Source organism: Aythya fuligula, chromosome 17, assembly GCF_009819795.1.
Source record: "Aythya fuligula isolate bAytFul2 chromosome 17, bAytFul2.pri, whole genome shotgun sequence".
Classification (NCBI taxonomy): domain Eukaryota; kingdom Metazoa; phylum Chordata; class Aves; order Anseriformes; family Anatidae; genus Aythya; species Aythya fuligula.
Genome location: NC_045575.1, coordinates 5,474,609 through 5,487,230, shown reverse-complemented (window position 1 = coordinate 5,487,230; position 12,622 = coordinate 5,474,609). Strand labels below are relative to the sequence as shown.

General features: G+C 59.0%; 2 protein-coding genes across 3 annotated transcripts; one reads left to right on the top strand and one right to left on the bottom strand.

Moving 5' to 3' along the window:
* Positions 1-108: 108 nt before the first annotated feature.
* ZMAT5 (zinc finger matrin-type 5) lies at positions 109-8,821 on the bottom strand. Of its 2 annotated transcripts, none has more exons than XM_032199029.1 (6): positions 8,765-8,821; positions 6,784-7,005; positions 6,135-6,197; positions 5,865-5,945; positions 2,223-2,334; positions 109-325 (listed from the first exon to the last, which is right to left on the bottom strand). In XM_032199029.1, exons 2-6 carry the CDS (start codon positions 6,908-6,910, stop codon positions 196-198), a joined length of 513 nt encoding a protein of 170 aa, XP_032054920.1. In that variant the 5' UTR covers positions 6,911-7,005; positions 8,765-8,821; the 3' UTR covers positions 109-195. The 2 variants fall into 2 exon arrangements, with proteins under 2 accessions (XP_032054920.1, XP_032054921.1); XM_032199030.1 differs by having other exon boundaries at positions 6,784-7,002; positions 8,765-8,819.
* Positions 8,822-8,903: 82 nt separating this feature from the next.
* LOC116496106 (cytochrome b-c1 complex subunit 9) lies at positions 8,904-10,459 on the top strand. The gene is made up of 2 exons (XM_032199003.1): positions 8,904-9,056; positions 10,207-10,459. Exons 1-2 carry the CDS (start codon positions 8,916-8,918, stop codon positions 10,252-10,254), a joined length of 189 nt encoding a protein of 62 aa, XP_032054894.1. The 5' UTR covers positions 8,904-8,915; the 3' UTR covers positions 10,255-10,459.
* Positions 10,460-12,622: the final 2,163 nt, after the last annotated feature.

Genomic DNA, 12,622 nt, shown 5'->3' with positions numbered 1-12,622 from the left:
GGGGCTGCAACTTCGCCCCCCATTTGGGGAGCACAGCGACGATCCCGGGGACCAGCTCACCCCACAGGAGGCTGCCAGGCGAGAAATAACACCAGGCTGCAATGAGGGGGGGGAAACTTTATTAAAATAAAAGCGTAGGTCAATAATTCAGTGCCTTTCTCAGGCGAGGGTGACGTTCAGCCCCAGCAGGGCGCCTCAGCCCCACTGCAGGTCGGGGGGCAGCGGCCACCCCCCAGGTGGGGGGGCCTGCAGGGACGGGGGCAGCTCCTGCGGCGGCGGCCAGCCTGGCGGGTACTGGAAGGGCAGCGGTTTCTCAGGCAGGGCGCTGCGGAGATGGGAGAGGGAAAGGGCAGAGATGAGCCGTGGCTGACCCCATTCGAGAGCCTGGGGACACAGGAGGGTCCTCAGGGGGGCGAGCATGTCCATGCCCCCTCTGCTTGTCCCAGGGCACAGCCCCTCCGTCCCCCGGCTGCCCAAAGCTCCCCGCACAGCTGAGCGTTGAGCCCCACCAGATGTTTCCGTGATCTCTTCCCGAGCAGCCCCAATCCCGAGGCAGCTGCGCACTTCCCGAAGGACAAGGGCCCCTCGGAAGCGGAGGAGCTGCCAAAACGCCAGGGTGTTTTCACAGAAGCACCCTTCACCAGAGGGAAGAGGCTTTCTCCTCCAGCTCACAGCCCAGGGAATGCTTTTTTTTTTCTCTCTCTCGCTCCTATTTATGAGGGGAGGCTGCTGCGAGCAGCACGTGGGACAGAAGTGCGGAGCGAGAAGCATCGCTGCCTTGTCTCCAGCTGGAGAAGAAAGAGTTGGGCCGGGACAGGTTTAAATCCCCAGGAAACGTGCCCTTTCCTTCATTCCTCAGCACAGGAATCACTTGTCCTTCAGCACAAGCCCTGGCAGCAGCCTCCCAGCTTCCCGGGCCTCTCGCTCTGATCCTGCTGGATCCTTTTAATTGAGATGCCAGCAGAAATGTAATTGTGCTCCCTTACATAACGCCCCGGGGGAGCAGCACCCTCTCAGGGCCCTGACCCCTTCCTGGTGGAGGCAGACGAGGGGGCTCCGTGGCCGTTAGGGCAGACACACGTGCCCAAAGCACAAGGAGACCTGTGGCAGGCGAAGCGAGGCGCACCGCTGCTCGGAAGGGCAACGGCAGGGCTGGAAAGCACAAGAGGGGAGAAGGAAGGTGATGGGGATGGACACCGGTGAGGCCAGGCACGGCCAGAGAAGAGCTGAAGAGCTGGGGTTGGTTTGCTGCAGCAGATGGTTTCAGGACCTGTGGGGGCGGAGAGGCTGGGTGGAAAGCAACAGCCCGAAAAACGCCAGGTCTGGCACGTGCTTGGAGGCAGCGGGGACCAAGTAAGGATGGGAGGCTGGGAATTTGGCTGGGTATCGTCAGCAGGAGAGGATCTGTCCCGAGATCGAGGGATCTCGGGCAGGACAAACAAAAAAAAAAAGGGCAAACAAACAAGGGGAGGGAGCTTGGGAGCTTGCTGCTGCCGGCGAGCACGGCTGCAGGGCGAAGAGCAGCCAGGCTGATGGATGGAGGGAGCAGAACGCAACACGCCCAGACAGGCAGCAGAAGGAAGATCCTGCCCAGACCAAACACGGAGAGGACAGGAGCAAACAGGAGGGGAAAAAAAAAAAAAAAAAAAAAAAAAAGAACAAAAGAGAGATTTGGCACCTGCCCAAATGTCATCCAATTAAGCCTGCGGCACAGTCAGGTGAGCGAGGGAACAGCAGGGACCCGCAGGCAGGCGTCCCGCTGCCGTGAGGAGGAGCTAATCCCACCCTCAGCCAGGCGAAGGAGAAGGCAGGGACGGGCAGGGATGCGCAGACAGGGCAGGCAGAGGATGGGGGGAGCTGGCAACAGATGAGCCCGGCCTCCTGCCACCCGCAGCAGGCACCAAGAACTCAGCGCCGCCGCCGCCACGGCCTCCCAGACACGTCCGTGAGTGCTGCCAAGGGCACGGGGGTACCCTACCCTCTGCCTGCCTAACTGGGGGAGCAGCCACGGGCACTGGGACCTGCTTTGTCCCCAGCACCATGGGGACACACTTGCACATGTCCCCGAGGCAAGTGTGCCACGCAGACAGGTCCCCATGGGTGCCAAGAGCCGGCGCACGGCTCAGGTATCAAGCTTTGGGGCAGCCCTGGCCACCTGCGTGGTCCCCAAGCCCCCCCCGGGTGGGATCCCACCTCTCTGGGACGCCCCCAGCCCCCGGTACCTGTTGCTCTGAGCCGCGCTCAGCCTCTTCGCCCTCTTCTCCAGCCAGTCCTCGATGGTGCCAAGCGGGACGTCCGCTCCCTCCTGCCGCAGCTCCTTCAGCCGCTGTTCCCCTGCTCGAGAGAGAGCTGTCAGACGCTCGCCCCGCACTCCCCTCGCTCCGTTACCCCCCCCAAGCTCCTCACCCTGCAGTTTTTTGGAGCTGAGAGTTGGCCGTTTGCCCGCAGCACCCCCTGCTCGTCCTCCTCTGCTGCCTGCCTGCCCTCGGACGCTCGCCGGGTGCAGCGCACCCAGCTGGCATCTCCCCGGGGCTGATCGCTGCCTCCTCCTCCTCCTCCTCACCCCAAGCGCTCCCCAGCAGCTCCCAAGAGCTCCTGCATTTCCTCCTGCAGGCTGGAGCGAGCAGGGCAGTGCCCGCAGAAACCTCAGCTCCCACCCAGATGCAGGGCAGAGCAGCCCCACTCCAAACGGCCGCTCGGTGCCATCACACCTCCAGCCCAGTGGAACGTGACACTTCGGGAAAAATATATTAGTAAAAAGGACGCCGAGGCAGCTGCGTGTTGTCCCCCTTTGTTCACCAAACCCAAGCACTCTGGGGACCCCCGATCCCACCTGGAGACCCAGCAGTGCCCCCGTGGTGCCGGCCACCAGCGGCCGTGCCCGCGCCGCCGCCGTGTGTCAACGCCTTTTGGGAGAGCACGGAACGTTTCCAGACAGGGTGTGAAATTAACATCGCTTGGGCAGAGTGACGGATCGCTCCATCCCGGTGGTGGCACCCAATTATTCATCTGCCCGTTGCATATTCATGAGGACGGCCCCGCCGTGCCATCACACGGCGCGCAGCCCCAGCTGGATCATTTGTCACCCGGCCCCTGGGAGGAGGTGGCGATGCGCTCGCCGCCACCACCAGGCGAGCCCGCTGCTGGCCCGAGGTCAGGGCGCTGCTCTGCTGCCCAGGGATGAGGATGCGGGCTGGAAACGGGGCTGTTGGCGTCTCCTGGGGTTGTTCTGGAGGAGCCAAGTGCCAGCGGAGCCGTGCAGGGCCGGCCCAGAGCCTGAGGGCAGCGCAGGACACGAGCAGCGCGGTGACCTGGGTACGTGGCTCTGGCTCGGACACATTGCAGCTTTCCCCAGCAGCACCGACCGTGGCCACCTTGGGTCCCTTGATCTTTTCTCCCCATGCACCTTTTAGCACGAGCTGCCCCTGCTCTGAAATAAAACCCCCAGATTTTGACTCGCGAGGAGCCCCAGACACGCACCCAGCCCGGCTCGGCTCCTCCCGGACCAGGCACTGCCACCAGCACCAAGGCTGAGGTGAGATCCTCCAGCTCCCTGCCTGGACGGGACCTGGGGGGTGCCCGCACCCCCCTGGTGCACAGGAGCAGCAGCAAACAGCAGCTGAGGGACGGGGCTGATGCCTCCCTCAACACGAGCACCTTTGTGAGTTGCTTGCAGCCAACAATGAACGCGCTCCTCGTCCTGCTCCTCCTCAAGCTCAGCCCCCAGCAGCCTCCGCCGTGCTCTCCCTGCCACCAGGATGGACCAGGAGCACCCTCCCAGCCGTGCTCCTCCTCTCCCTCGCAGCTCCCAACCGCTGGGGCTGCCTCGTGGTGCTGCCGAGCAGCACGGAGCCCGCAGCTCCGAGCAAATCACCGCCGATTTGACGGGGAGTGTTCCTGACAGGAGTGCACTGAAGGCGACATCCTGGAAGCGTCTCCTTGAGGAATGATGCAGCAGATGCAGCAGGAGAAGGCTTTGGTGTGGTAGCAGCTGGGGATGTGCCTCTCTCCCTGCTGATGGTGGGAATTGTTGCTTCCTCGTGAGGGTATCCTACCGGGTGCCAAAGCCAAACCAGGGCACGCTCTGAGCTCTCCGAGTGTCCAGAATTGTTCCTGTTTAAGCCACGCGACTAACAGCACCACCAGGGTGAGCTCCCCGCGTCAAAACACGACAAACACGGCGACATTTCCCTCGGCTGTTACCAAAAAGCATCGCCAGCAAGAGGAACCTGCTGCCACAGAGCTGCCAACACTGCGGGGCCACGAGGACGTGCCGGCCGAGCACCCAGCCTCCTGCAGACCACCCTGCCAGCACACACGCTTGCTTTAAGCTCTCCCCTCAGCCTCAGCCCCTGAGATATCGATATTTGAGTGTCTAAGGAGCGCTGTGATGCCCCCACCACACACCCGATGGCATCTTGGTGCCCGTGGCCGTTCGTTCTGTCTGGATTAATGAGTTATGTGTGGGCTCCTCCGCTCCTCCCCGGCGTCCTGCTGAGCTCTGCCCTCCACCAAACCCCTTCAGGCTCCCTGCAGGCTCAGCAGGTCAGCCCGGGGGGGTCTGCGTGATCCTCAGCTCGGCTCACACGGGGTTTCTGTGGATTTCCATGGAGAGGTGAGCAGGATTTGACTCCGGTGCTCAGCACGGAGTAGCCCAGCCGAGGAGGAGGCGCCCTGCCAGCCCCCAGCCATCGCTCCTCGAAGCCTAATCATTTAATTAAATGTTTGACTTGGCAACGCAAACGCGAGGTTTCCAAGTCGCCTCCCAGGGATCGGCTCTCTCCTAGCCAATTCCCCGCTCCCCCCTGGCCCACCTGACACGAGGCGATACTCGGCAACACGTGTAATTGGCACGGAAGGCTGCCCGAGCACAGAGCAGCTCGCCAGCCTTCCCCTGCAGCCCTGCTCCTCTCGGGAGAGCTTTCTCTCCCCCTGCAAAAAAAAAAAAAAAGCCTCTGGTGCCTGGAGTGCCACAGGTCCCAGTGGACAGGGCTGTGCCAGAGCCCTGCCTCCCCGAGCCTGGTTCCTCTGAAGGCCAGCAGGGAACCAGAGCCCTAAACGCACCCCAAACCCCCCACACACGCAGATTTTCAACATTTCAGCCTGTTTTTGCCAGGATTTTGGCAAAACAGCAGCTGGCTGCAGCTCACAGGCTGAGCTCTGCTCCGAAGCTGGGCTGCGGTGGCCCCGCGCTGCTGCGCCCGGTCCTGGGCTCCCCAGCACCACTGGGGCTTACTGGGGGGAGTCCAGCCAAGGGCCACGCTGATGGTGAAAGGTCTGGAGCAGCCGAAACAGAGCTGCATTCATTTTAGGGCACGGAGGCAGTGCTCTCGGCAAGATAAAGTCCTCTTGGTACAAAAAAAAATGCCCCTGCTCTCTTAGTACAACAAAAAAAGGAGCCCACTCGCAGCAGGGGAGCAGCTGCATCCTGCCCCCTGCCCAGGCTTCAGCTCCACCCCACAGCACTCCAGCAGAGGCTGTTTCTGGATCCAGGACCCCGTATCCTCTCCTCAGAACAAGGCAACTGATGGCAGCTAGCTTCTGACAGGACTGGAAGCAGCAGGTCCTCGGTCATCACAGAGTCAGGGGGAAGTCAAATCCATAAATTCAAGGGGAAGCGATGTACCAGTGCCCTCTGCTGCTGACAGTTTTTATTCCCTGACTGAACGAAACCCCAAGGGCTCGGAAAGCCCACCCTCAGCCTCAGATGCTCGCTGCTAAGTGGTAGCAGCATCGTGCAGCTCTTCAGGCTTGTGTCCGTGCCAGCAGAGCAAGAGCAGAAAGCATCCGAAAAACCAGAAGTGTTCCCAGCAGCTCCCCCCTTCCTCAGAGACCCGTGGGCAGCTTCTGGCTCCAGGACTCACCTTGCACCTGGGCGCTCAGCTTCTCCAGGTCCTGCTCCGTCATGTGGGAAAACCTGCAGTTGGCCCCGAAATCGCACTGCCCTGCAACAAGAGCCACGGAGAGCCCCGTGAGAGCCATGCATGCGAGGTCCTCTCACGAAAAGGTGCCTGCAAAGCCAGGATCTGCAGCCAGGATGCACAGAGCCAAGCCCTTCGCTCCCTCCAGGGAGGGTACACACACTCCAGGCTCCCCCGAGCAGCCCGGCCAGGTATTTCCAGCTCAGAGCTCACCTGTTTGCAGGAACTTGCGGCACGGTTTCTTGCTCTGCTCCTCTTGCAGGATGGCAGCGGCATCTGGGGGAGAGGAAAGACAAACCACAGGACAGGGTCAGCCCTCCTGCAACACCCCCACCGGTCCCATCGTGGTCCCACGCAGGTCGGTTGACTAAGGGGGAGATATTTTAGGTGATAATCATCAACTCCAGCACGCAGACAGCCCCCATCTACACTCAGCTTTCCACCAGCTTGCTGGGATCACCTTCTCCCCCCATCCAAGTGGAACAGAAGCAGCATGGTAGAAAAACAAGGACTCTGCAACCCTGCTGTGGAGCACGGGAAGGCCAGGCAGGTCAGTAGGGTCTCAGAAACCCCACGGGCAGGCCCCACTGAACCCTGAGCTGAGCTTCCAGCAGACCCCGGTGCCTTGGTCCTTCACCTCCCAGGGGTGCGCTGGGGAGAGCCCCCTGCTAGGGCTGCTCCCAGGGGCTGTGGAAGAACTTGCACCACCTGATGTCAACATCTGGAGACATCCAGAGGCAAGACGAGACAAACCATCAGTGCCAGGACGAGGGATTTTACCAATCCAAGGAAAATCAAGGGCTGCAGCTTGGTTTCACCCGACCCCCCCAGCCCTGGGACGGAAGGGGCAGGCAGCACCCACCTCGGAACAAGTCGTACCAGGCCCTCTTAGCCCGCAGGTGCTGCACTCCGTTGAGGTGTTTCTTCCTGTTGTGGAGGTTGTCCTGGAAGGAGCGGTCGCAGTAATCACAGAAGTACCTTTTCCCCATCTCTCTTCCAGCACAGCAGCCTCAGCACCACCCGGGAGCCGTCGGACATCCTCGCCCCGGGGACGTGCCGGGGGATCCAAGACTCGCAGCGCCTGCTGTAAAGGAGAACAACTCCGATTATTTCGGGTCTGCCGAGTGCCCTCCTCGTGCTGCAGCACTGCAGGGCTCAGCCCGCAGCAGCCCCAGGAGCCCAAAGGGTCCAGGATCCCAGCCCGGGGGCAGAAATCACAGCATGAAGCCAGAGGAAGGAAATTCCCCGTGTCCAGCCCTGCGAGGGGAGGCAGGAACCGAGGGATTCCTGATAAAAGCTGAAGATGGATGGGCTGGCAAATGAGCCCCCCAGGCAACAATCCGGCTTTGGGCGCCCTGACAGCCGAACACGTTTAACAAACGGCGCGAGGAATAAAGATTTTATAAATAAAACCCAGTCAGAACCCATCACGGCCTCCCTCAGGTCCTCAGGCCCGGCGGGCAGAGCAGCCTGGGCTGAAATCTCCCCGCTGCAATCTCCTTGCTCCCTCTGCTACACCGCAACGATGCTTGGAGCAGCAGCCAGCACCAAATTCAGACTTACTTTCCTCGCCCTGCCAGCGGCGATCGCAGCAGGGAAAAGCCCCTGAGGATTTCGGGCAGGCAGAGCCCAAGTCCCAAAGGAGCTGGCTCCCAAATCGCACAGCAATTCCCACTGCAGGGATGAATGAAATAATAATAATAATAATAAAAAAAAAACAAAACAAAACACGCAGTCGGAGGAGCCCCAGGTCCTGCCGGAGATCTCCCCTCCACAGCTCACACCGAATATTTTCATTTTTCATCTTTTGAAGAATCCCACGGCGTGGGTTACCCGGGCCGGGCCCTGACAGCTCCCTGCAGAGTTTTGCACCCAGCGAGGAGGTGAGGGTGGGAGCTGCCCCCCAGCAGCCCTGCCTGACCCCCTGCCACTCTCCCAACCCCATCCCATGGTAAACAAAGAGCGTTATTAGGGCATTACTCAGCCCCAAAACGGTGCCCTAAGGAATCCATCACCGTCATCAGGAAAGAAACTGCTTTATGAAGAACCTCCTCAGATCCCCCGTTCCTTTTCTCATTTTTAGGCCCTGATTTGCAGCTGAATTCAGGCAAACCGACCCCTGCACCCCCACGCAGCCAGCCGGGCTTTGCACCAGATTTAAAGCCTTTCTGCCTAAATCCAATTACAAAAATTAGGGCTCTGTCTTCCGTCTCGACGCTTTAAAGTCTTAACAGCGGGAGCCTCCACCTTAAGCCCCTCGGAGCGACGTTTTAGAAGAAATGGCACGTTGTGGGATGAAACGGGACCAAAAATGCCCGCGTCCCGTGACACCCAGCAGGTGTTTCACTCGGTGCAACTCGAGGCACAAGGAGCCTTCGTGCATCCCCTCGTGTTTTCTTGGATCCCTGCACACCTCGTGCAGGACCCCGAGGCCCCTCACAGATGAGGGATCCCCGGATCGTGAGGGGCGAGGGACCCCCCGAGCAGGGCACCCAGGGGCCCAGGACCCCCTGTGAGCGACCGAGGAGCTGGGGTGAGCAAAGGGGTGACTCCAGCATCGGGATCCTCGTCCTGAGCTCGTGTCTAGGGGGGGGCAACACGGGCAGGGGCAAAAGCAGGGGCAGAAATAAGGGGCAGGGGCGGGGGGGGGGGTAAAAGCAAAGGGAAGAGTGGGGGTAAAATGGGCAGGAGCAGGGGTGAGCGGGCAGGAGGGGGAGGAGGAGGGGCAGAGGAAGAGAAGGAGGAAGAGCAGGGACAGCAGGAGGAGGAGGAGGAGGAGGAGGATGAAGATGAAGGGCACGACCCCGTTGCCCCCCCCCCCTCCTCCCCTCCCCCCCGCTCACCGCCCCCGCGGCCTCCGCTCCGCGCCGCCGGCCGGGAGCCCGCGCCTACAACTCCCAGCACCCCCCGCGGCGGAGGGGAGGGGGTTTGCCTACACTTCCCAGCGTGCCCCGCGGCGCGGCGCGGCGCGCAGGCGCGGTAGTCGCGGCCAAGATGGCGCTGCTGAGGCAGGCGTACAGCTCGCTGTTCCGCCGCACCTCCACCTTCGCCCTCAGCATCGTGCTGGGCGCCGTCGTCTTCGAGCGCGCCTTCGACCAGGGCGCCGATGCCATCTTCGAGCACCTCAACGAAGGGGTAAGGCCGGGCCCGGAGCCGCTCCCGTCGCGGGGACGGGCCCTGAAGGTCAGCGCGGCCCTGCCCGCGCCTCACGGGGCGGCCGCTGAGGCCTCCCGGGTGGTGTTCGGCGCTGTCGGCGCTCAGGGCTCGGTGCTGAGGGGAGGCCGAGGCGCTGCCCGTGCTGGACGGAGCTGTCCCGAGTCCTCCGTTGGCTGCTCGGGCTCTGAACGGGCCCAGAGGGCAGCGGGGAACAGCACGGAAAGAGGCGGGGTCACCCCGCGGCTGGAGGAGCTGTGCCAGGAGCGGTGACAGAGCTGAGAAAATACAGAAAATATTGTTCTTATTTTCTTCAGAACGAGAGAAGGGGCCCCGGCTTCTTAGCAGCAGTCATTGTTGTGGCGTTATGTTTGAATTGGGCGCTCAGCTCCTTTTTTAATTGTAGCTTTAAGCTTCTACACATTAACACTTTCTTAAGCAGGGATTGAAAACCAAATTGACTCTAAAAAAATTTAAAGCATTTTCTAGGAAAAGCGCAGCACGCACAGTGTTCTTCTTAGTCCTGATCACACCACCAGATTTCCCAGCCAGGGTTGGGTTCCTTTGCACATCCCACATCTCCTGTGTGGGGGCCAAGTCCTGGTGCTGAGCGCAGTGCTCCCGGCAGCTCCGCTTTGTGGAGCCACAGAGCAGGGGGGGCTCCAGCTCCTGCACTGCCTGTTCTCAGGGCCACTGGGTGCAGGACTCACACACCTGTGTCAGGATCAGCCTGGGGAGCTGGGGCAGGGCAGCACCCACAGCCCTCCCAGCACAGGCAGTGTGCTGCTCTTTGCAAGCCCTGGCAGAAGGGCAGGAAGGCAGAGAGGAGAGCCAGAGGGACCAGAGGACAAAAGGTGCCACCAGGTCTGTTCCATGTGAGCTTTGTGAACAAGGAGCAAGCTGGTGGCACTCAGCTGTGTGTCCTGAAAGCTTTGTGTTGTGCTGCTGGGGGACAGGGTGTGCCTGTCACAGCGGGCAAGCTGTCACCTAGGACGTGTGCCCCTGCAGGTTCTTCTGTCCCCTAGTGTCTGTTACCAGTGCAGGCTTCAGAACAACTTGCTTTAAAGTGAAGCTTTATCCTAGCTTTATCCATTGAAACATGAGCTAATTTTATTTTTTTGTTTTTATACAGAAACTGTGGAAACACATCAAGCACAAGTATGAAGCGAGTGACAACTGAAACGCTCAGCAGCAGGATCCAGCCTGGGGTGGCAAAAAACACTGCAGAGAAGGATTCGGTGTCCTGAAACCAGCTGGATCAAAATGGAATTGGGTTCCTGATCGCCTCCGAGCCAGATTGTATCAGCCACCTCCTGATATGATGTAAAATGCATTGGACTCCAGGAGTTCTGCTGCTGTGTTGAAACTTTCTGTGTTAAATAAAATAAAAAGTTCTTGGCCCATGTCTCAGGCTCATGCGTTTACTCGATTTGTCCTTGGTTCTGCCTGTAAGTCTCTCTACCTAGGAGATGAAGAATGCTTAAACACAGCCCCAGGTGCCGGTCCCTAAGCAAGCTGTTCTCAGCACACTGAAAGCACTTACACAGCTCAGGCCTGTCACAACAACGTGGGCTTCAGCCCATGAGAGTTGTCTGCTTTCTTCCAGCCTTGTTCAAAGAACAGGGGCTTAAATCAGGGGCTTTCAAACCACTCATTCACTTTTTTCACGCAGGGCTGTGCTGGTTCATGGCCCTCCATCATTTCACAGCAGTGAAAGGGCAGTGAAACATCTGTGAGGACTCGAGGGTGGGCACCTCTCATCCTGAGCCTGCTGTTGCAGGACACAGAGCCCACGCCTCTCCCTCCCTATATTTTCCCTAATTTCCTATATTTTCCCTAATAAGTAGCACTTTCAGCAGCGGATGAGACAGAGCGGATTACAGCCAGCGCTAACGCAAGAAGCTTTATTGTGTTTGTAAATACGTGCCAGACAGGAGTAAAACATTTGCTCCAAGAACGTTAAAGAGGACTTTAAAACATTGTGCTTGATTTTGAGCAAAGAACAACTCCAGCTTTCAGCGGCCCAGCTGTGCTTTTATAGAGCTGCTTAAGAGGAGCTGTTTAAGCTTTCCTGGGGTAATTTCAGCCCATAACGGTGTGCTGCTTTACTACGAGGCCTGTCTGCAGCGCTGATGGCTTCACGCTATGCTGAGCAGGTGATAGAGATTTGCAGCTTCTTAGAAGCCAGCACCAAGGCTGAATGCAGTATTAGGAAGGGGAAAACTGCATCGTACCAGACTGGCAAGGAATAAATGAAGCTATTAGTCCGGAGAACAGTAGCTATAAAGAAAGAGAGTTAGTTATCCCAGCAGGTAATTTCCCTTGACAGGGAATTACATTCAGCAGCTTCTCAGAAATCCACTTTCTCCCGCGCCTTGTTGATCTGAGGTTGGGGCAGTGCTGATGCGCAGAGGAAAACCTCGTCCCCGCAGCATTTAGGACTTCACCCGATTTGCATAATGGTGACAGCCATTGCTACACTTCTGGAACAGCCTGGCACAACCCTGTTGGGCAGCAGCAGGGAGCCCCCACACCCTCTGCGTAAAACGAGGCAGCAACCAACCTAGGTGCCTCCAGTGCTACTGCGGTGCTGGGAAGGGGGAGGACAGCACTGGAGTGACCCTGGACCAGGAGCTGTAACACCACAGAGCCCCGGGGTAGTTTATTCAGCCCGTGGATGACCACAGGCAGCTTCATCACCAGAAAAAACACAGCGCAGTGGTGGGGAGGGGGCTTCCGGAGCACATTAACCAAGCAAAAATAAAATGGTTTATCTGGAAGTTTGTCTCCACGAGGATGAGCATGCTTCAAAAAGACACACGCTCTGTGACAAGAGCGATTGGAGCAGCTTTCCACTAGCTGCTGGGATTCCAGGCTTGCCTAGGCACAGTGTAGCAGCCAATGCCTCGGCATCTGAGCACCTTACAGAGAGGTTACAGAGCCAGCTGAGGGACTTGCCAGTTTCCCTGCGCAGGGAGCAACTCCATCACAAAAGAGAGTCCTCAGGGAAAGCCCTTTCAGCAACTAGAAAGCACTATTTACTAATGGCTCCCAGCCTTCCAAACAGCAAACGGGATGAGTGGAGCAGTTCTGCTCCACAGAGTGTGACAAGCAGTTATCAGGAGGCAGCTCCCCGGGGACTCTGACCCTGCTATCTTCAACTCCCATTTCCACGCTGCTGGTAGCTGACACAGGATGCCGTGATCCTGATTTTCAAGCACCTCGAGTCTCAGCGGCCAGAGCTCATTTAACTGAACCAACACGAAGCCGCAAGTGAATTCCACCGCCCGCAGAGGCAGCGCAGTAGCGACGTTCCTTAAGGACCGATACAGTTCGTGAGAGCCTAAAACACCAACTACGAGATTTAAATCATTTATTTGCGTGTTCTGTTTTCACACACCTCACTCGAGGGACAGGAATTTATGAGAGAGCCTTATTCACCTGAACTCCCGGGTGTCAGCAACGGCAAGAGCCCGAGTGCTTTCCTGCCAGCCTTCATGCTTTACTGCAGGATAAGGCATTTCAGGGGAGCTGTACGGGCTGCTCTG